The sequence below is a fragment of the Palaemon carinicauda genome, chromosome 4 (assembly GCF_036898095.1).
Source record: "Palaemon carinicauda isolate YSFRI2023 chromosome 4, ASM3689809v2, whole genome shotgun sequence".
Classification (NCBI taxonomy): Eukaryota; Metazoa; Arthropoda; class Malacostraca; order Decapoda; family Palaemonidae; genus Palaemon; species Palaemon carinicauda.
In genome coordinates this window covers 82,271,093-82,295,726 of record NC_090728.1, presented here as the reverse complement: position 1 = coordinate 82,295,726, position 24,634 = coordinate 82,271,093, and the positions used below count along the sequence as shown (strand labels likewise).

The 24,634-nt window shown below is 43.6% G+C and overlaps 1 protein-coding gene across 2 annotated transcripts in view; it reads right to left on the bottom strand.

The window, feature by feature from the left end:
• Positions 1 to 24,634, bottom strand: part of Vamp7 (Vesicle-associated membrane protein 7) — a 221,940-nt gene that overhangs the window by 92,921 nt on the left and 104,385 nt on the right. For both annotated transcript variants that reach the window (XR_011044296.1, XM_068372401.1), the window contains exon 3: positions 4,243 to 4,362. Coding sequence is in view for 1 of the 2 variants with exons in the window: in XM_068372401.1 (XP_068228502.1) it covers positions 4,243 to 4,362 (120 nt within the window). In the remaining variant the exon portion in view is untranslated. The remainder of the gene's footprint in view (positions 1 to 4,242; positions 4,363 to 24,634) is intronic.

Genomic DNA, 24,634 nt, shown 5'->3' with positions numbered 1-24,634 from the left:
ACCCTGTACCTCCAAAAATTGAAGATTTATGTTTGTTAATTTTGGATGAAGTAAATCGCGAAGATTATCCCATGGCCCGTATCCTTGAAACCTATCCCGGTCAAGATGGTCATATTAGATCTGTGAAGGTGCGCACCCCTCATGGAATATATGTGCGTCCCATTAACCGTCTTATTCCATTGGAGATAAATGTCGCAGGTCCCTATATCACTGAACTGGAGCAAGGTGGTCCCGATTCGCTCACGACACCCGAGTTACCAGATCCTCCCTCAAAGGACCCTCTAAATGACGATTCTTCTGATGATGTCGCCCCTCTTCCTAATCCTGATCCTGTGTCCTCTCGAGGGCAACCTCGTAGGGCGGCGGCTGATAAAGCCTGTGCCTTATTCCAGAAAGTGCTGTAAATTTGAAAGGGATGGGGAATGCCCCCTTCATTCCGTACCCTACACCTCTTGTTAGTGGACCCCCCCCCCTTCTCTCTCGCTCTTACTTGGCAGGGGGTGGAAATTCTTTACACGCTTCATTTTAGTCAACCCCGTTATTCCATTTTTTAATTTTTTTTTTATTTTCTGGGTTTTACGCTTCTCTTTTTTCTTTTGTTTCCTTTGTAACCTTCATTATTATACCCTTAAATATTCATTGCTGCTAACATGTCCATCATTCCCATGTAATGCTTTACCTTTCATCACCTCATTCCTCTGTAGATGATTTTCTCTCATTTCGTGAGCTCACAGTACATTGCTTGACGATGCAACCGACCGTCGACAATTTTTAAGAAAACAGCACTTGGTTGCGTTCTGTTCCAAATGCTCTTGAAGCTTTGGATGTTTAACCACAATTGGTTTGTATTTAAGTAACTCTTTTAATTTACGTAACTCATTGATCTTAGCTTACAGTATTGCTATTTACATCTCAGTACCTATCTATAAGTCTGTTTAGCTAGGATTGTTTTCTGTGTTATTGAACATCACAAAATGCCACTTAATTTTTTTGTATGTATATTAATTTTTATAAACCAGACAGTAGGATCTCTTTATAATTACTTTCCCCTGGAGTTTCAAGAATGATCCTTGTATTTATAAAAAGCACCCTTCAGCGAACCACGTACTCATGAAAATTTGACGAAGAATAACTCGACCTGCTTGAACCTGCTCAACGGCGGGAGGCAGAAGCGTGTGAGCGGCCCACTTAAAAACCAGCAAGCGTGGAAGGCGGACGTAGGCATAGCCTCTTCATCTGTGACGTCGTTAACATAGGCGTCGGTTCAACCACCTGTTGGTCAACCAGTTACTGACCAACAGTATGCCTTACTTTGAACCATTATTTAGCTAATAGGCATACGAAGATAAAACACGACTGTGCAGAACTGAAGATGCACCGTGTTGTTAACAGTTTACAAGATGCTTCCACTTCAACGACTACAATCAACCCTCAAGAGCGTGAGTACAAATTAACAGTGCTCAACCTTAGCCAAGGAACTGTCCCCCCTTTTTTTTCTAGCCTTTATTTGACGATGTGCACATTTAGCTAGGAAATCATGTTCAAACTGTCTGGTTTAATCATTCGTGGCGAGTCCATTACTATAAGTTGTATTCCCGTTCCCCTCTATCAAGTTTGAAATTTTTGCCCGAGAGGAATGTGTTTAAAGTAGTGAGGAGAACTTTTGGTATTATTTCAGTCACCATTTTTACTTTCATTGGTTGATTAGTTATTTGATTATTGATTTACGATTTAATTGATTTGACCATTTTCTTGGCATTTTTCATTTTTCATATGCTATGCGGTCTTTATTCAAATTTCAATTAGGTAGTTTTGCTGTTTTTTCTTGTGTCAGTTAGGTGAAATAACCAACAATGGAAACACCATTTTTAGGTTAAAATTATAAACCGTTTTTAACTTGACCTTTACATTTTGAAATGACTAAATGAGTTATCTCATGAGGTGAGATATGACTTAAGGGTAAGTTTATATTTACGTCAATCTAAAGCTATCAGTGTCAATCCTTTATTGTAATGTTCTACGGTATTACCTCCCGGTGGTCCTTAGGACGTTTTGACTTTTACAGTACTGCTCCCCCTAACTCTTTGTGAAACTGTCGTTAACGTAACTGATTCAGTCCAACCACACTTGATTGGGATTTACTATTCTGCGCCCTGGAGTAGCATCTGAACATCAAGGTGATATCGGTGCCGACAGTCCCGGTATAGAATAATCTTTGGACTTAAACGTGTGTAAGGAAAGCAAACCGTCTTCGTTGCGGTTCGCTAGTTTGTCAAGTGTGAGAGTGTTGGCGCTCTATCCTTCAGGCTCGGGTCCGGAAATCAGAAACGGGGAGGCCTTTCCCGGAATTATTTCCCACAAGAGAGAGAGAGAGAGTGAGAGAGTGAGAGAGAGAGAGTGAGAGAGTGAGAGAGAGAGAGTGAGAGAGTGAGAGAGTGAGAGAGTGAGAGAGAGAGAGAGAGAGAGAGAGAGAGAGAGAGAGAGATATGAATGATTTGAAGTTTTCTGGCATCCTGACATCGAATAAGAACACAGCCACACAAACACACACACAAGATCTCTCTCTCTCTCTCTCTCTCTCTCTCTCTCTCTCTATGTATTTTGATTTTTGATTCACTGTTAAATCTTCATATTTCTTTGGATATTATTAGAAATTTTTTGTATCATTACTCGATGTTTCGATTATGGGAATATTAGTAACACATCAAAAGGAAATGACTCGATTCCCCACTCGCCTTCTGCCAGAAATATAACACCATCATACTTCTTTTCTTGTAGTACTATTCTCACAACTACTAATACAGACCACTAAAACACTTGATATCGTTACTCGGTGTTTTGATGTTGGGAATATTGTAATAAGATTACTCGGTAACATGCCGAAAGGAAATAATTCGTTTGCCAGAGCGCCTTCCACTATACATATGACATCACAGGACGTGATGTGAACTCGACAAAAATGACTGGCAAAATATGTAAAACCCTTTTCTTTTTTCTTGCAAGAAATGAAAGAATATACTAACTTATCAAGCAAAAGTATTTCACTTCAATAATGTAAAAGAAAATATATAATTTCTAAAAAAATATTTGTCCTTTAAGTGTACTTTCTTTAGATATATATTGATCTATTATCAGAGTAAATTAAACTAGCATGGAGTCAAATTTACGCAACGTAGTACTCATAACAACCGGCACAGACCCACAAAACACTTTGTATTGTTACTTGATATTTCGATAATGGGAATACAGTACTAATACTAATCGTTAGCCTATTGGAAGGATATCACTCTTATCGCCAGCTCGCGTTCCGCTGGTAATATGACTCCACCAGACACATTTTAAAACTTTTCTTACTGTATTTTTTACTGAAAATGTCAAGACAAACAGTCATAAGTCGCATAGGTCGTACGTCTACGACTACCTGTGCATGTCTGTACAGCCAAAATTTTAAGAGGCAGTATGAGTATGTGCATACTGCTTGTGGCCAAAGTCAAAAGTGCTATCCTGCTAGGTGGGCTGGGTTCAACACAACACAACACACCTGTTGGTACAATGACAGTACCTTATTAAATTTTAATGGATTCATGTTTTGCTGAAGTCATACTCTTATTAAAGAGAAGGAATCTAAAGTTTTGGTAACTGCTGCAGTACGTCAGTACGCCACAGCGGTCGAAGCATGAGAGCGTGATGGCTGACTGGAAAGAGGGCGGGGCTTCTGATCTCGCACCCTCTCCAGTTGGATAACTGCTCATTATCCATTTCAAAGTCTGATTGCAGCTTGTGCCGATGTAATCTCCCTAACTAAAGGACGAGGGTTTGTATGACGCGTGAGAACAAACAGTACTAATGAGCATAATCCATAATGAAAAATATTCCAAAGAGAAATACAACCAAGGTCTATATGCCAGCAAGTTATTATGACCATATTAAGCCATTCACATTTTACAGGTTTAATCTTGGATTGATGACAGCTTAAAGCAGCGAGATATATTTCACCTTATTAAAAATAAGCCAAAAATATTAACCAACAATAAATGAAAAACCATGAAAAATCAATAGAAAATGCCATGACTGCAGCATATAAAAAGAGAAGAGAATCCAGCCTGTAGCTAATAGAAGCAGGAATGGCATTTCCTGTTGTAGTGAGGCTGAAAATTCTTCCGCAGAAACTTTAAACAGTATTAAAACTATACATGACAATAAATAAATAACAAATCACATAAGGATCATTCAACATATTACCTGAGCAAACTCGCTATTCATAGCATAAGGAAGAGCCGAATGAGCCCGAGCACCATACGTAGCTTCAAATCTTAATTTAATGTCTTCTAGGTATAAGAATGCTCGTTGTCTTTCAAATTCCTGTAAGTAAAGAAGCTATTATAAATGCTGTTTGTAATATCATTTCTCCCAAAATCTTTAAACACTACATTAAGGGTAGAAAATTTCAAGAACTTATTTACTGTAATTGAATTTCTATACCTCAACTCCATTATGGTTCTGCCACTACAATGGGCCATGCCATCCCAGCAATCTCTCTTAATATGGATCTCAATACATTTTAATTCACACCACTTCCTTTTGTTTCCTATTCACTAGCATTTCTTTTCACCATTCACTTTTGAAACGCTCCCAACTGTAAGCCATGATTCACTAAACCTTTTCTTTATATTCCTGTCTTGCAAACTTTTGAAAAAAACAATAAAGACGTAATAAACATTAAAACTTTTTCAATGATTATTATGGTGACTGTACTTACTCCAGTTGAAACATAAGAATATTCGGTGTCATTCTAAGAGTAGGAATGGATTAAAGGCATTCTAAGTATTCTTAATAGGAAAAATCTCTTCAGTATACTAGCAAATTTAGATACGAACTCGTCCCTGGAACGAATTAAACTAAAAAGTCAAAGTACCACTGATTAGGTATGCCTGTGTGTATCTAAGTGAATATATACTCTCACTCTCTCTCTCTCATTCTCTCTCTCTCTCTCTCTCTCTCTCTCTCTCTCTCTCTGTTGAGAGAGAGAGAGAGAGAGAGAGAGAGAGAGAGAGAGAGAGAGAGAGAGAGAGAGAGATGGGGGAATTTGAGGATTTCTGGCATCAAATCTCTCTACGGGATTTGAGGATTTCTGGCATCAAATCTCTCTCTCTCTCTCTCTCTCTCTCTCTCTCTCTCTCTCTCTCTCGTAAGAAATAAAACCTTAGTTCACATGTGGCAACTTCAGTTTAAGAATGAAATTAACATGACTATTGTTAGTTGTGGCGATCAATTCCTCGTTTCGGGAGGTACAAGAAAGAAAAATTACAAAATTCGTAGATAATTTGTATTTTTCCTAACTATACAAACCTTAGCTATTTAATAGGGGTATTACTTTCGGTGTAGCTGAAATGATGAGCCATTAACTTTTAACGAGGGTTTACTACCCACACCGCTAGTTAGCGGGGATAGGGGAGGGTAGCTTGCTAACCCCCGCCTCACACACACCTGTGCTTGAGCTCACTTTGCTTAGAGGTAGGACTTCAAGGGGGATAGGGCTGGCAGGAAAGTTTGGTTAAATAGCTAAGGTTGGTATCGTTAAGAAAAATACAAATTATCTACGAATTTGTCATTTGTTCCGTAACTGGAATACAAACCACGCTATTTAATAGGGGTGACTCACCAATTAGGAAAGGTGGACGTCCCAGCCAATCTGGCTTTTTGGCTTTGCCCGGGGGCTCGTTGTTTGAATGTGTAAGCACCCATGAAATAAAGAGTCCCTGCACTTCCCTAGAACCATGCTACGCAAGGACTGCGGCCTACGCAAGCTGTGTGTGAAGGTATGAAGAAGTGTGACTCGTCCTAGGAAGTTGTTCTGAAGTTCTTTAGATGGAAACTTGTAGACTAGGACTTTCCCAATACCACCTCGTCAGGGTATGGGGACGTAACAGTATTAACTTAATACTAGGAACACGAGGAAGCAAGATTTACCTGCAGTGGTTTGAGGTTAGCTATGCAGAGAACCCAGGATGCTGCTTTCCCCAAGAGAGGGGATGATGAAGAAAAGAATAAGGGCCAGTCAAACCTTTTCATTCATGCAGACTAAAACCAGGTAACAATGCCCTCAATCTTCTCGCAGCTTCTTGTCCAATAAGGAGCTTGAGGTTTTAAACCAGCTGTTGTGCAGCCACCACAGGGCCGATAGAGAACGTATCGAGCCTCCTGTGGGTCACGTCTTGCAGGTAGTGGGCTGTGAATGTTGTTTGATGTTTCCACACCCCAGCTTGAAGAATCTGCTTCGCTGAAAAATTTCTTTTGAAGGCCAGGGACGTAGCTATGCCCCTGACATAATGTGCTCTAGGGCGACGTGACGGAGGAAAATCTGGATTCAAGGCCAGGTCAATGACCCTACGAATCCATGCAGAGATGGTGTTCTTGGTGACCCTCCTCTTAATCTTTCCTGTGCTGACGAATAGTGCTAGCACATGAGGACGTACTGCAGCTGTTGTTTTAAGGTATAGCCTCAAGCTCCTTTCTGGGCATAGTAAGAGATGGTCTGGGTCATCTGTTACAGAACGGAGACTAGAAATCCGGAAGGAGTCGAATCGAGGATCCGCCACTCCAGGATTCTTTGTCTTAGCAATAAACTCAGGGACGAAGCTGAACGTTACCTCACCCCATCCCCTTGAATGGGCGATGTCATACAAGAGACCATGAAGTTCGCTGACTCGCTTCGCCGAGGCCAAAGCTAGCAGGAATACCGTCTTCCAAGTTAGGTGGCGATCTGATGCCTGGCGTAATGGTTCATAGGGAGGTCTCTTAAGAGACCTGAGAACTCGAACCACGTTCCATGGGGGAGGTCTCACTTCCGACTGAGGGCAGGTAAGTTCATAACTACGTATGAGTAGAGAAAGTTCTAGCGATGAAGAAATGTCCATTCCTTTCAGCCTGAAGGCTAGATTCAAGGCTGAGCGATAGTCTTTCACTGCCGAGACTGAAAGGCGCATTTCTTTATGCATATACACGAGGAACTCCGCTATTGTTGTGATAGTGGCATAGAGTGGAGAGATACTCCTTCCACGACACCAACCACAGAAGACTTTACACTTTGCCTGGTAGACTGCTGCAGAAGACTTTCGCAAGTGTCCAGACATCCTGAGAGCAACTTGTTGCGAAAATCCTCTCTCAGAGAGGAGATGCTGGATAGTCTCTAGGCGTGAAGTCGTAGTGAACCTACGGCTTTGTGGAAGAGGGCATGTGGTTGTTTGAGAAGATTGTGTCGTGGAGGGAGTTGTCTTGGTAGCTCCGTTAGGAGTTGCAGAAGGTCAGGGAACCATTCCGCGTGATGCCATAGCGGAGCTATGAGGGTCATTGAGAGATTGACCAATGTTCTGGTCTTGTTGAGTACCCTCCTCATCAGACAGAACGGGGGAAAGGCGTAAACGCCGATGTTGTCCCACCGTTGTTGGAAAGCATCTTGCCAGAGAGCCTTGGGGTCTGGGACTGGGGAACAGTAGAACGGGAGCCTGAAATTCAGGGCCGTTGCGAAAAGGTCCACAGTCGGAGAACCCCATAAAGTCAGGACTTTGTTGGCTACTAGATGATCCAAAGACCACTCGGTACTCACTATCTGAGATGCTCTGCTCAGATTGTCGGCGAGCACATTCTTTTTGCCTGGAATGAAGCGTGCCGATAGTGGTATCAAGTGGATTTCGACCCATCTCAGTATCTCTACTGCTAGTAGAGGACTTCGGTAATGTTTTAGAGTCCTTAGATTCCTTCCTGGGAAGGATGTAGGACTCCAACATTGACGAAGATGGCAAGTTCCTTCCAGTCCCAACTTAAGAAGACATCTCAGCGCGAGGAGAGGTTTCCCTCATTGGTGTGATGGGGGAAAGTCTCTCCTCGCGTGATTCCCCTGAGGACGGGAAATCTTCGTTCGACAGGGAAGGAGAGATGGTTCGGAGGAAAGAAAGAACTGCCCTAAAGGCTTGCGTGGAGTCAATTTAGCCCTTGGAGAAGTTACTGCGTCTGGAACTCCTCTTTTTCTCTTCAAAGGGGTAGAAACAGCCAAGGATCCGTGACCTAATTCAGAGAAGACAGGCTTGAACACCTGCGTTACGGCTCTGATTAGTGCACCGAACAAGGGGTGTTGGCTGACAGACATACCCCTAGAAAGGACAGGAATTGAAGGATCCCTGGGAGGAATTCTCATTGGTGGGTTCGCCTGGAAAGGCTTTGGGATCCTTGACCCCTCTAGATGTTTCCCTTCCCCCACAATGCGTGCTAGTATGCGCTTGCGGGGAGGGGAATGTGGCGATGGAGACCTTGCCGTGCGTAGTTCAGCAATCTCGCGCGCGGGAGGATATTGACGCTCGTGCGGGGGAGTGTAATGGTACTCGCGCGAGGGAGAATACCGGAAATTGCGCGAGGGAGACTGCTGATGCACGCGCGTGCGGAGGAGACTGCGGGCATGCGCGTGGGCGCGCGGGAGACTGATGGCGCACAGGAGCACGTGCGGGAGACTGTTGGCACGCACATGGGCGCGCAGAATCAAGGCGTGCCTCGTTTTCCCCTTCCTATCTTATCTCTTAAAGGACTTTCAAAACTCCCTGGTGAAAGCCCATTCTACTAGACTCCGACGAAAATTTCTGCATCGTTGTTTAGAGAACATGTGATCCCCAAAACGTTACTCCCAGCTCGACTAAGAAAGTATATTGACCACCCATTTAGTGATTTTAGTGTTTTATCCCTGAAGAAACACCTGGAAACTACAAGGTGGTCAGAACAACAATTATTCAAGCAGTTACGCAAGACTAAATTTGATTTTATGCGGGATGTTCCTCTTGACTGGAAAACACCCTTATTGAACGTTATCTACTCCCGACTTAGAGAGAAATTGCAAGTTTTAAGTGTTCATTTGGAAAATAAATTGAATAGACTAATACAGGCAAGCGATTGGAACAAGAATTTTCAAGATAATTGTGTTATAAATTTGTCTGATAAACCTGTATCAAGTGAAGTGAAAAAAGGCTTTGGGGTATGGTTTATCATTCGCAGTAAATAAAAAACCTAATAGAGTAAATATTGCCTCTGCCTTTGTAAAATTGGAAAAAACTAAGAAAATTCCCCAGTGTAACATCGATATTGCTAACGGGTTTATTTATTTGGTGATGGGATATGCAAACAACCGCAATTTCCCTAAACGTTTTTTAACAGCCTTAAAATCGTTGAAAAATGACTGTGAATTGCATATTACAAAAGCAGACAAAGCTAATGTATTAGTTATTATGAACAAAACGACTTATTTAGAAAAGATGAATTTACTTTTATCAGATGTTTCCACTAATATAAAATTAAGAGTTAATCTCTCAGACGATGTCATCAAAGATTTTAATAAAAACTTAAAATCTATCTTAAAACAAGAAAAATCCTTAATTAATGCCTTCATCTCTACTGGTCCGTCTTTGCCTTATTTATATGGTTTAATTAAAACCCATAAAACAGGATATCCAATCAGACCAATTACCAGTGCTACAGGTTCTATCAACTATAAATTATCCAAATATTTAGTCAAATTACTTTCCCCTATCTTAGGATCTATTTCAACCTCTCATAAAAAAATTCTGTTGATCTTTGCGAAAAATTACAAAAAGTTAACCTTACTTAAGCCATAGATTAGTAAGTTTTGATGTAACTTCATTGTTTACCAAAGTGTCGGTTGATGACTTATTGTATTTCCTGTTGAGTATTTTAGATGCTTATGATTTACCTTTATCAACCCATACTATTATTGAACTCATTTGTCTGTGCATTAAAAAGTGTAAATTTAGTTTTAATGGAGATTATATTGAACAAGCTTTTGGTATGGCTATGGGTAATCCTTTGTCCTCCCTTTTATCCAACATATATATGGAGTTTTTTAATCTAGATTAATTCCTTCAGTGTGGTCTTCCCAAATTATTTGGTATTGATATGTTGATGATGTTCTAGGTATTTTAGAAGAAAATTTTAATCTTGAGGGTTTTGTTTCAATCATTAATTCATTAGTACCATCTACAAAATTTGCTATAGAAAATGAAGAAAATAACCGTATCCCATTTTTAGACGTTTTAATAGATTGAGACACAGATAAATTCAAGTTTTCCATATACAGAAAGCCTACAAATAATTTTTCAAATGTTCATTTTTACTCCGGTCACTCTAAAAATATAAAACATTCAGTTTTTTCCTCCATGTACCTTTGGGCATTTGGAATTCGTAACCCAGATTACATTGAGGACGAGTTCACTAAAATAGAAAATATTGCAACAGATCTTTGCTATCCCAAATATTTCTTAGAAAAATGTATGAATAAGGCTAAGAAAACATTTTATAGTGTCCAATTAGAGAGAGGAAGGAAACAATTAATAATATGCTTTGTTTGGCATATCATGTTTGTTTTTTAGATGTTATAACACTTGAAAAACTAGACGTTGATAGTGTTTAAATATAATTGCACATTAAAAAACATGTTAATTAAGAATAATTCGGGAAATGATAATACAGTGAACCCTCGCTACTTCGCGGTTCGACAATCGCGGATTCACCACTTCGCGGGGTTTTCCCATAACCCATATATATATACATATCGCGGATTTTCCGGAAAATTCGAAAATACCGCGAAATCTGAAGATAACCAAATACGATATTTTGTTACCTGTAATTCCATTAATACTGTAATTATAGTAATATCTGCTCTTACTGATTGTTCATTGCATTACATATGATATATAATTCAGCACAGAAAGAAATAAAACACGAAAAGAGAATGTGATCATACGATAATTCAGTACGTAGTAAAATTAAATCGAACATGAAACGCAAATCAGATGCAGTCATACCATATTAGAATGGTGTGTACTGTAATGGATGTGCTTCTTTTCCATGAATCTTTTGTATGTATACGTACGTAGTACAGTACTGCATCCAATAATATTCTTTGTTGCAAAAATCACATTTCGAATAAGTACTGTAAGCGTACGAGAGAGAGAGAAAGAGAGAGAGAGAGAGAGAGAGAGAGAGGCGTAAAATAGCGTACGTACGTAAATTTTTATTATTATTGTTATTATTATTATTATTGTTGTTGTTGTTAATAAAATTATTATTGTTATTATTATTAATCATTATTATTATTATTATTACTGTACAGTATTATTATCATTATTTATTATTATTACGGTATTGTACTTAATCTACGTACGTTCAGTGTGCGCGGGACATCTTCTATGAGTAATCAACGCACCATAGTACTGTATAAGACGGGTTGTGATTGGTTCAAGCGCTGATAGATGACGAATCAAAACTCAAGTTTTGTTATCTAGCCTGTGATTGGTGTTTGGCCCGCATCTCCAACCCGCAGCATCAGAGTTCTCGCGGGACTGCATCGTTCACTTTCTCTTTCCGCGTATTGCTGAGTAGACGTTCTTAAGTTTGTGAAGTTGAATCTGTGCTGTGTGCGACTGTTTTAAGTTGAACTTTTTGTTGAACTTTCTGTTACAATGGCTCCCAAGCGTTCTGCTTCTAGTAAGGCTGGTAGTGAGCCTAAACGCCACCGAAGAATGATGACGATAGCTGAGAAGGTTACGCTTCTCGACATGTTAAAAGATGGTAGAAGTTACGCGGCCGCCGGCCGCCATTTTGGCATCAACGAATCCACCGTTCGCTACATCAGGAAGGACGAGGCGAACATTAGAAAGACTGCTGCAATCACCTTTAGCAGATCAGCGAAGCGAGTCGTTACAACGCGTAATAAAACGATCGTACGCATGGAAGGTGCTTTAGCTGTGTGGATTGCCGACTGTCGGAAGAAGAACATAGCGTTGGATACGAACACCATCCGAACAAAGGCTTTGAGCTTGTATGAGAATTTTGCGGCAAAGGAACCTCATGACGACGATGGCGACCATGCTGAAGAAGATGATGATGTAGATGATCCTCAACCAGGGACCTCCACTGATTCCCAGCGTCAGAAACAACGTTTTTCCGCCAGCAAAGGATGGTTCGCGAAGTTTCAGAAACGCTTCGCCCTGAAAAGCGTTTCCCTGCATGGGGAGTCTGCTTCCGCTGACACTGCCGCTGCTGAAACTTACGTGAACCAGACTTTCAAGAACATTATCGCTGAAGGTGGATACAAGCCGGAACAAGTGTTTAATATGGATGAAACCGGCTTGTTTTGGAAGAGAATGCCGTCGCGAACTTTCCTGTTCAAAGAGGAAGCCAAAGCCTCTGGCTTTAAGGCATTCAAGGATCGCGTTACCCTCGTGATGTGTGGCAATGCTGCTGGATTTTTGTTAAAGCCGGGGCTTATTTATAAGTCGAAAAATCCTCGCGCTTTGAAAAACAAAAATAAGAATCTCCTTCCCGTGTACTGGATGCATAATCAAAAGGCATGGATTACGAAGATGCTGACCTCCAACTGGTTCCACCAGTGTTTCATCCCGCAAGTCCATGAATATCTCTTAGAGAAGGGCTTGCCATTCAAGATCCTTCTCCTTATGGATAACGCTGGTGGACACGCAACTGACCTGTCGCGTGAGGGCGTTCAGGTTGAGTTCCTGCCACCCAACACCACGTCATTAATTCAACCAATGGACCAGGGGGTTATCAGGGCGTTCAAGGCCCTCTACACGAAGAATACCTTGGCGGACCTCGTTGCGTGTGTGGATGCTGCCCAAGATGACGAGGATGAAGACTTCAACTTGAAGGCGTACTGGCGGCAGTACACCATAGCCACGTGCCTGCAGAATATTCAAAAGGCACTTCAAGAGATGAAACCTGCAACTGTAAATGCGAGCTGGAAGAAGCTGTGGCCCGATATTGTTTACGACGACAAGGGATTTACTCCGTCGGAAATCCAACACTCTGCAATACGGAAATCTGTGCAGTTGGCTGCCATAATTGGGGGTGACGGGTTTGGCGACATGACGACTGAAGACGTCGACGAGTTGTTGGACTGCCATTCCCAGCCCCTAACTGACGCAGATCTCGAAGACCTGACGAAATCGGCAAGTGAGGAAGAGAGTGAGGGTACCCAGGAAGAGACCCAAGAAAATGTAGAAGAAACGGGCTTAACATTAGAACGGCTCGCCAAGTTCTGCAACCATATGAAGGAGGCGAAAGAAATGTTGCAAGAGTGGGACGAGGATATGGTTCGCGCGATGCAATTCTGCAACAAGGTCGATGACATCACGACTCCCTACAGGATGCTCTTGGATCGAAAAAAGAAGCAGCGGCAACAACTTCCGATCACAATGTTTTTTCAGCCTCGCAAAAAAGAGCCAGTTCCTCCTGCTAGTACGCCTTCGGAAGAAATTGAAGAAGTTGAAGAGGTGTCCCAGGAAAAGACACCTCCGTCTGAAGAGACGTAAAATACTATCATTGACTGCACAGTAGAACACATCATCAGCTTCATCATCATCATTTCTACTGTGCAGCAAATTCATCGCCATCGTCATTCAAGTTTTTCTGGAACTTCTTTCGTGGTGAGTACAGTAACAATCTTTATTTTTTACTTTAACCTGTTTTATAGTTTAGTACTGTACGTACTGTATGCATTAAGTTAAAGGGAAGGTTTTAAAAGTCTACATGTTGTAACCTATCATATTTTTTTTGTTTAAAATTTACATTTACGTACGTACAGTAAAACAATCTCTCTCTCTCTCTCTCTCTCTCTCTCTCTCTCTCTCTCTCTCTCTCTCTCTCTCTCTCTCTCTCTCTCTCTCAAATTGTTTTCCTGCTTTGCTACGTACAAGTACTGTATAATTTATATTTGTAAGGTAACATATTTTGTAAATGCTTTGTACTGTAAATACTGTATGTACTGTATCATTATTTATCACTATCATCATGCGTGTTAAATGCCTTGTTTGTTCTGAGCGTGGTTGTTTACTGAGCGTACACGCCGTCGTTTCAGGCGGCGTCATAAAGAAAAAGATTTCATTTGGAAGTCCTAAGAAAAATACGTAAACTAAAACATTGGTAATAAAAAAATCAACATACAGTACTGTATAATCAATATAATCGATGCAAAAACTAACCATACGTACATATATGTGTACACTAAATGAGTTTGTTTCTTCATTATGATCAGAGATGAACGTAAACAAAACATTGGTTGCCATTTTTTATCGTGCTTTTTAGGTGTTTAGGAAACACATGATATAAAATCGCCTTTAATATTTGTGCCTGTTTTAGTTTAGGGTGCTGTAGTACATGCATTAAGTGTTCTGTACATTACAGGGTGTAAAGGGTGGTTTGTTAACAGTACTACGTACAAGGGAAGGTTTTAAAAGTCCGAATATACATGTTAAATAAATAGGTAAATATGCTGTCACTACTTCGCGGATTTTCACCTATCGCGCCCGCGTCTGGAACCTATCTACCGCGATAAACGAGGGTTCACTGTAATGTAATATACTGTATAGCATTCCTTGTTCAGTGTGTAACTTATTCTATGTTGGCCAAAACTCCAAAAGTATCCCAGTTAGATTAAAAGTGCATCAGGTGGCTGTCTAGAGGGGTTCTCTTAATAATGCCTTGACCTCCCACTGGTTAGAGTCAAGTCACAGAATTGGTTGGTCAAAGGCAGAAAAAGTAATTCAAGTAAATGACTATTTCCAAAGGAATATTGTTGAATCATTTTTAATCTCCTGTGCTCAAGGCAGAAATTTGAATCTAAGTCCAGGTTTGTTTTCCGTTAATCCAGTATTATCCTTTTACCTAAAATCTGACTTCTCTGGAATTATTAAAAAATTGACAGCTGTTGGATCCCCTTCTCCTGTATAAATACGATGTCTTTATATATGTATTCTCATTGCTGAGTTTGAAAATGTCCTAAGTGGATGAAAGTACTAACTTCAATCAAGTCTTTTCTTTTTTCCTTTCGTGGCTATAATACATTTTATATTCATCACGTGTCAGCTTTCGTGATTTCTGCACACACATATATATACATGTATGTACAGTGATACCTCGGTAGTCGAACGACTCTATACTCGAACAATTCGGAGTTCGACCAAAATTTTCGAGAAATTTTTGCTGCGGTGCTCGACCAAAAATTCGGTACTCGACCAGCCGAACACGTGACGACCGCATGGGCTTTGTGATGATCGCGCCATCTCGGCCACTCTCGCTTGTTCGGGAAGCATCAGTTCTCTCGAGAGCGTCACTCAGACAACGCGCGATCAGCATTCGTTGTGATTTAGTGATTTTCAGTGCTTTTAATTGCTTTTTTAGCTTTCATAATGAGTCCCAAGAAAGTAATGAGTGTTAAGGGGAAGGAGAAGAGGAAAACAGTGCGAACAACGATCGAGTTGAAGAAGGAAATTATAGCGAAATATGAGAATGGTGTACGAGTGTCCGATTTAGCGGTAGAATACGGAATGGCGAAGTCGACCATTTCTACGTTTTTAAAGCATAAAGAAATGATTAAGAAGGCGAATGTTGCAACGGGAGTTACGGCGGTAACTAAGCAAAGGCCACAAGTGATTGAGGAGATGGAAAAGTTGCTTTTAATATTTATTAAAGAAAAACAGTTGGCCGGGGAAAGTGTTAGTGAAGCGTTCATTTGTGAAAAAGCGTTGCATATCTATGAAGAATTAGTGAAGAAAAGTCCGAGTACCAGTGAAAGTGATTCATTTACATTTAAAGCGAGCAGGGGTTGGTTTGAAAAGTTTCGTAATAGAACAGGTATTCATCGTGTTACTAGGCATGGGGAGGCAGCTAGTTCGGATCAAATTGCAGCCGATAAATACGTGGGGGAATTCGATCGGTACATAAATGAACAAAATTTGATCGCACAACAAGTCTTTAATTGTGATGAGACTGGGTTATTTTGGAAGAAAATGCCAGCCAATACGTACATTACCAAGGACGAGACGAAGATGCCAGGTCACAAGCCAATGAAAGATAGGCTAACATTGTTGCTGTGTGCAAATGCAAGTGGCGATTGCAAGATCAAACCCTTGTTAGTGTACCACTCGGACAACCCCCGGGTGTTCAAACGAAATAATATTTGTAAAAGTGCACTACCAGTTATGTGGCGCTCGAACACTAAATCTTGGGTCACAAGACAATTCTTTACTGAGTGGATAAACGAAGTGTTTGCCCCCCAGGTTAAGGCTTACCTCATTGAAAAGAGCTTGCCAATGAAATGTCTTCTGGTTATGGACAATGCTCCTGCACATCCTCCAGGTCTCGAGGATGACTTGAAAGAAGAATACAGCTTTATCAAAATCAAATTCTTGCCCCCCAATACTACTCCCATACTCCAGCCCATGGACCAACAGGTCATTTCAAACTTCAAAAAACTCTATACCAAGGCCCTTTTCAGAAAGTGTTTTGAAGTGACCAGTGACACGAAGTTGACCCTAAAGGAATTCTGGAAGGAACACTTCAGCATCCTCAACTCTGTTAACATGATTGACCAAGCTTGGCGAGGTGTGACCTATAGGACATTGAACTCTGCCTGGCGTAAGCTGTGGCCATCATGTGTCACAGAGAGGGAGTTTGAAGGTTTCCAACCAGAGGCGGGTCCAAGCACTGCTACCCCTGTAATTTCTGATGACACTGATGTCGTTGAGGAAATTGTTGTCATGGGCAGGAGTTTGGGGCTTGAGGTCGACAAGGATGATATTGATGAGCTTGTAGAAAGCCATTCTACCGAGTTGACTGTGGAGGAATTGTTGCACCTGCAACAACAACAGCAGCAGGATCTGATTGTGGAGCAGGAATCTTCAGAAGAGGATGAGGTAAGGGAGGATGTTCCAAGTTCTCTCATCAATGAAATTTGTTCCAAGTGGGCAGATGTGCAGGCTTTTGCTGAAAAATACCACCCAGAAATTGCAGTAGCAAACCGGGCAGTGCATATGTTTAATGATAGTGTCATGTATCATTTTCGAAGAATACTGCAGAGGAGGAAGAAACAATTAACAATAGACCAGTTTTTCACAAAAGAAAAGAAAGCTGCTACATCAAAGCCTGTTTCTCCTCCAAAGAAGAGACAAAGAAGAGAAGAAACCCCTGAAATAGATCTGCCCACCCTTTCATTGGAGAGAGAAACAACTCCTGAAGGAGAACTACCCCGCCACATCATGGAAGGGGACTCTCCTTCCAAGCAGTAACCTCCCCCTTCCATCCTCTCCACATCCATCCCTGTATGCCATCGAACCGCTGCTCAAAGGTATGTTCACTACAGTACAGAAAATGGTTTAAAATTGTTTTATTTTAGTACAGTAAATGGTTTAAAATTGTTTTATAGGATTTTCTGACCAATTTCATACACATTTAGATAATTATTGTTGTTTAGGTACACGTTTTATTAATATTTTGGGCCTGTTCGAGTGCTTGGGAACGGAATAGAATATATACCATTATTTCTTATGGGGAAAAAAAATTCGGTACTCGAACAAATCGGAGGTCGAACACGGATCTCGAACGGATTATGGTCGAGTACCGAGGTATCACTGTATATATGTATATATATATGTATGTATATATGTAGTATGTATATATAACGGATTTTGAGCGAAGCGAAAAATCTATTTTTGGGTGAGATAGCCATGGCGTCCTGATGGAAGGTTCCTTTCTGGTAGCTTCCTTGGGTAAATAACTACTAGATATTCCCAGAGAATTTAACCACAGGTTATCACAGAATTCTAACTTCTGGAGCGAGTATCCTAAAGGTTTCCCTTTAAGACATCGTATATCAACAGGGGACGCATGTATTAACGCGCCACATAGCTATCTGCACCCCACATAGAGTTAACACTTCGATGTGGAGGGGCCGAGAATAGCTGGGGAGCCGTTCCACAGCTAATCTCGTCCGTGGCTATTTTTGGTACTCGAAACGTAAACAAACGGGCGCCATTGCTAAATGACGTCACGTCCGTCCTCATCCTGACGCCAGTTGCTTGCCGATCACCATGATACAGCAGGACAGGGTGGGACCTGAAAGGCTGGACGAAGTAGCAGGGAGGGTCCATCAGGACGCCATGGCTATCTCACCCAAAAATAGATTTTTCGCTTCGCTCAAAATCCGTTTTTTGGGCTCAAGCCATGGCGTCCTGATGGAAGAATACCAGAGAATCAATGTATCGTGGTAGATTTTCCCCTTGTAGTGTAAGTGCCGAGGGCTTTGAATAGAGTAAGCATGGTAATCTTGATAGAGGTTCCGTGGGGCTGAAACTCCCTGCCCCCCTTGGCAGAGAAGTCCCAACGGACCATGCTGAGGATCAAAGCAGTTCTTGAAGGGCTACCCACCTTGCGGGGAGAACGTGAAGAACTCGGAGACAAGACAGAATGGTTGCTATTCATATAGGAACATTCTCAATGACAGACAAGTGGTGGTTAGGCACTGTATATTGTAAAAGAGAACGGTCTGGTCTTGAAGGTATAGCGCAAGTAAGTATTCAGTTAGGAATATTACATAGCATAGGTGAGTATATAATATGGATTGAACCAATTATCTTCATCGTTTTTATAAAGAAAAAAGGAGGGGATAATGAAACTATGACAACCATGTATTTCATAGTATAAGTAGGAGCGGATTGAGACGCACAAGTAAATAAAATAGAAATTTTATTTCACAATTGCAGAATATGGTAAATAAATGCAATAAAGGATGTAAAAGTAATTTACAATAAATTATAATGTACATAGTAATGAAAGACTTCGCTCTTGAATCTGAAAGAAAATTTCAAATTATTAGAAGGCACAGGTTCCAGAGGAACATCAGTCTTTAAAAAGGAAAACACATCATGCTCTAGGCATGCGGCACTCATGTGACAACTATGACATTTCACCTTGAGAAAGAACAGTCTATGAAAAACACTAAGTGTCTCTGAATTCACTACGTATCACACGAGGGTCAACATAGGCACCCGAGAAGTTAGAGTCCCAAGTAACTCAATGTTCTATGCAGAGTTAGGTGCAGGTTTCATAACACTACCTGCGGCTACCACAAAATGTTTGACTTCATGCACTTGTTTCGCGTAATGCTTGAAGAAAACACGCGAGGATTTCCAGCCTGTGAAACTCTTGAGGCTTTCGAAATTCATGCTCTGAAAGAAATTCAGAGACGATGCGACTTTTCTAGGATCATGACCTGCGGGTGTACTGTCAGGATCCGCTCTGCGAATGAAGTAGGTGATTTTCGCTCTTAGTTGTTTCAGTGACAGGTCGCTACCCGATGTTTCTCCTTTGAAGAGTTGGCCTCCACCAAAGTCAGAAGTTCTACGAAGATAGACCTTTAGGCTCTTTACTGGACATAGAGAGGCATCTTCTTTCAGGGGGCAGATTCTCCAAGGGCCTCATCTTTTGGTGGGTAGTTCGTTTTTAGCGAGAAACGTCGGATCCGGGAAGAGGGTAAGGTCCCCTGAGTCTGTAAACAGAATGTGACCCTCGTCCCTTGATAATGCCACTATTTCGCTGACTCGGGCTCCTGAGGCAAGAGCAAAAAGAAATATAACCTTTTGAGTCAGATCCTTGAGAGGGCACGAATCGTTTTCCAAATTGGAGGCAAAATGGAGCACCTTGTCCAGGGACCAGGAGATAGGTTTTGGTGGGGGTGCTGGGCGTAGACGAGCGCATGCCTTCGGCAGTTTATTGAAGATGTCGCTGGACAGATCAATCTGGAAGGCGTACAGTAGTGGTCTAGTCAAGGCCGATTTGCAAGTAGAAATCGTGTTGGCTGCTAAGCCCTGTCCATGAAGGTGAATGAAGAAGGACATGCAAAAATCAATGGTGATTTCCGTAGGATTTTTCGCCTTGACGAATGAGACCCATTTTCTCCAGGATGATTCGTATTGCCGTCGTGTGGATTCGGTCTTGTATTCCTCGAGGAAGTCTAGACTTTTCTTCGAGATCCCAAACCTTTTCTTCACGGCTAGGGAGAGAAAATCATGAGATGAAGGTCCCTGACTTTCGATGATGAAGCGAAGACAGTCGACTTCTGTACTTGCTGGGGGAGAACTGGGCCCGGGAGAGGGATCAGCGTGGGTTGTAGCTCCAGGACTAGGGGGTACCAGTTGCTCCGGGGCCACTTGGGAGCCACTAGGGCCGCTGTTCCTTTGAAGGTTCTCAGTTTGGAGAGGACTTTTAGCAGAAGGTTGGTGGGAGGGAACAGGTAGATCCTGGACCATTTGTTCCAATCCAGTGACATGGCGTCCACTGCTTCTGCCTTGGGGTCCTCGTACAGGGCCACATATCGAGGAAGTTGATTGTTGTCGCTCGTTGCGAAGAGATCGATCTGAAGTTCTGGGACTTGGTGAGAGATGAAGGAGAAGGATCTTGCGTCTAGAGACCATTCCGACTCTATCGGGCTTGTTCGAGATAGAGAGTCCGCCGTCACGTTGCGGAATCCTTGTAGATGAACTGCAGACAGGTGCCATTTCTTCTTCTCTGCCAGACGGAAGATTGGGAGAAGCACCTGATTTATCTGGGGTGATCTTGAGCCTTGGCGATTGAGACATCGAACTACCACCGAGTTGTCCAGGGTTAGACGAATATGGATCGAGGGAGGCGAGGAGAGTTTCTTCAGAGTTAGAAGGACCGCCATGGCCTCCAAGATGTTGATGTGAAACGTCTTGAATAGGAGAGACCATGTTCCTTGAGCCTGTTTTTGGTGGGAGTGACCTCCCCAACCCTCCAGCGAAGCGTCCGTGTGGATGTTGAGTGATGGAGGTGGGTGTTGAAGAGGGATGGACCTTTTCAGGGCCTTTGCTTCCGACCACGGCTTTAGGAGTAACCGAAGTCTGTTTGGGAGCCGTCTCTTGAGATCTCTTCGAGCGATGGATGCGGAACGTCTCCAGACTCCCGCGGCATCCTTTAGCTGTGCACGTAGCACTGGGTTTGTCACTGAGGCGAACTGTAGAGAGCCTAGAACTCGTTCCTGCTGACGTCTTGAGATCCGTTTGGATTTCAGCAGTCTTTTGACAGACCCTGCTATTTCCTTCCTTTTCTTCTGGGGGATGGAAAGGCGGTGTGACTGAAGATTCCACTGGATTCCTAACCATTGGAACTTCTGAGCTGGAGAGAGGCGAGATTTCTTTCTGTTTATCTTGAATCCCAGGTGTTCTAGAAACTGGGTGACTTTGTTGCAGGATCTTAGATAATCTTCGGGCGATGGAGCCCAGACCAGCCAGTCGTCGAGGTAGGCCATCACCTGGACGTCGCGGAGGCGAAGCTGTTGAACGATGGCGTCTGCCAGCTTTGTGAAGATCCGTGGGGCCACATTGAGGCCGAAGGGCATGGCCCTGAAAGCGTAGCTTTTCCTTTGGAGTCGAAATCCTAGGTAGGAGGAAGCGTGGTGGTTCATTGGACCGTGCCAGTAGGCATCCGCCAGGTCTATGGAGACCGTGTAGGAACCTTGAGGCAGAAGGGTCCTTATCTGTTGAAGAGTCAGCATCTTGAACTTGTTGTTCGCTATGAACTTGTTGAGGGGGGATAAGTCTAGAATGATTCCGAGTTTGTCGGAGTCCTTCTTGGGGACGCAAAACAGTCTCCCTTGGAACCTGGTTGACTTTACCCTCCTTATCACCTTCTTGTTCAAGAGATCTAGGACATATTCTTCCAGAAGGGGGGTTGACTGTTAGAAGAACTGCTGGAAGGTTGGGGGTGGTTGAGTCCAACTCCAGCCTAGACCCTTCTTGACGATGCTGTGTGCCCAGGGATCGAAGGTCCAACGATCCTGGAATTGGCGGAGTCTTCCTCCCACCGGAAGCACTTCATTGCCTCTGGTTTCCCCGAGGGTTTGCTGCCTCGGCCGCTAGCTCCCCTTCCTCCTCTGCCTCTGGAGGGACGGCGAGATGCGTCTCTGCCTGCACCTCTGTTTGAGCCTCTACCTTTGGGACGAAAGGTAGTTGACTGTTGCTCGAAAGCAGGGGTGAAAACCGGCGACTGTGACAAGACCGGTTGGGTGACTAGCTGAAAGGTCTGCTGTGGCTGAGCTGCCACTTGGGGAGTAGCGGATCCCGGAAACTGCCGTCTCTGTTGACGTTGCTGAGGTTTTGGCTTAGTGGGTTTCCTCTTAGGTTGAGGGCCGTCGTCCTGAGAGGATTTTCTTTTCTTTGACATGCCCCACTTATGGAGAAGGTTCCTGTTCTCCGTGGCAGCCTTGTCGGTGATCTCTTTCACAAGGGAGGAGGGAAAGAGGTGCTTACCCCAGATGTTGGAGGAAATCAGCCTCCGGGGTTTGTGTCTCACTGTGGCACTGGAGAACACGAATTCACGACAGGCTCTACGAGCCTTCGTGAACCTGTACAGATCTTTTACTACGGTCGCCAAATGTGTTTTGGCGAGAACCATGTAGTAGTCAGGGACCCTAGTGTCACCGGCCATGACGTCGAGCTGTACCTGGAGGGACATGGATGCGGCGAGCCTTTCCTTCGTGTCATGTTCCCGACGAAGGAGATGGTCATTAAGTTTCGGGAGGTCTTCGTTAAACTGACGGCCAGCGACGTCAGGTTCTAGTTTTCCTACCACGAATGTATGCTGGACATCTTTCCAGTGTCTAACATCGGGGGGAGTAGTCAGGGAGAAGGGTTTGCACTCCTCCAGTGCAGGGCAAGGTTTTCCTTCTTCCACTGCCTTATGTACCGCAGTGAAGGCCTTTTCCAAGAAGGGGAGGGTCGCATCGTCTGGTGCGACGTAGGTAGGGTGCTTCTTGCTAAGCGCCGGAAGTTTCGAGCAGGTAAAGCCCCTACTTTTTACTGTATTGGCCAGCATAGCCTGGGCCTTCGCGAGATCGAACACAATCACCTCCTTTGGTTCGGTCTCTTCTTTAGAGGCAGGTTCAGATCGAAGTCGGACGTAACAGTCCGGATAAGCCTCAAAGTTCGGGAAGAATTCCACTTCTTCCAGTACAATCGAGCCGATCTTTTCGCTGATGAAGATCTTGCCCGATGTAATTGGCATGTGCTCGGCATACCTCCAGGGGTTGGTATCTGAGCATGCAGGGAGGTCCTTAACCGAAATCCTTTTCGGCTGCTTCGAACTTCCCATGTTGGACCTGAAGAACTCATGTGTCTCACGGAGTTTCCTATCCATGAGTGCCTCGAGCATTCGGAACATCTCCTGGGCGTTGGATGGGGTGGGATCCGGGGTAGCAGATGTAGACGGGAGTGATACGTCCGTCAGTTTAGGAGTCGGTGTGGGGGTGGAAGGTGGAGCGACCTCCTGCTCCGACTCAGGGTATTCCACCTGGTCTTCCTCATAGTCCAATTCTTCGCCCATGAGGTTCCTTTCCGTATTCTCCGACACTTCCGACATACGTTCCGCGTTGTCGGCATCCAAACGGCACTCGTGCATGAACTGAGCCATGACTACGTCCGGTTCCACCGTTATCTGGACGGTGGGGATCTGATCCTTGGGGACCACAGAGTCTGGGGATGCCTTCAGGAAAAGCAAGGCCCTCAAGTCTTCGGTGGCAAGGTATGGTCCGGTGGCGTTCTTTTGGAAGCCACGCACCCACTTGCGTAGCTTCTCTCGAGAAGCGTCCCTAACCTCCGCTGAAGGAGGATTGTTGAACGCCTCGACCAGGCGGTCCTTGCAGACTGTACAGTTCTGCGGGTCTCAAAACTTCAGATCGCCTTTCTTGTTGGCGCAAGGGGCGTGGGTCCTACACGCCGTGTGCCCGTAGAAGTGCGGGCGCTTCACTCCACAGAAGCCGTGGTCGCACTTCCCGTACTCCTCCTGTAAGAGAAAGAGAACATGAGTATGAGGAAGTCATACTAATGACTTATATATTCTAAAGTTAAATATTAAAAGGTTAATTTTTAACTTGATCTTAAGTGATTATTAACATTGTGATGTTAGAGAGTGGAGCGGGAAATGAAGTAGATAGACACATACTCCGTGTAACCCGCCCGGCTGGTTACCGTAACCTTATCCATAGGCAATTTGTTTGTGGCCGAGGACACAAGGCAGAATTCTTCACAGATTGCCAGGGAGGCAAAGGGAATTCTAGTAGGAATTACCTAAGATATAAATCTGGGACTGAGACCACTCAGGCCATTAAATTGGGGGTGTAGAAGACCCCAGAGGGTAACGGTTTCCGGCAACCAGTCGTGCTAAGATACACACAGCATGCTGGAAAATTGTGATATGCAAGAAGACAGCACGGCTACTAATAGAACGGTAAGACAATACCTATCTATTTATGTAGTCAAGCCATCTGGTTGCAATGTAGGGCTATCAGCATGGTGTTGATAGCTAGGAGAAGGGGTGCAAGTCTCTTGACGCCTCCGGAAGGCGCCGGCAGACCGGAGGCACGCCGGAGGCCGCTCCAGCAGAGTTTCTGGCATTAGGGAAGACATAGAGAAGTCAGGAGTAATGCCAGGATGGCGGCCACTGGCACAGCGGCGGCACGCCGGCAGGAGGCAACGGCTTGGTGACAGGGACAAAGGATAAGCTATAGCAAAACCGGGCCGCCGGCAATGGATGCCGGCACACCGGAGGCCAGCCCGATGGACGAACGACCGAAGCTAGGAGGTATGAGGGTAGGCCATCGGCTGTATACCGACGGGAGGCGGCAGCCCTCCGGCACACGGAGGACTGTCGGCCAGGGGGGGATAAGGAATGTCACCAAGGGGGAGGGCGGTATCGCCGACAGTAGAGG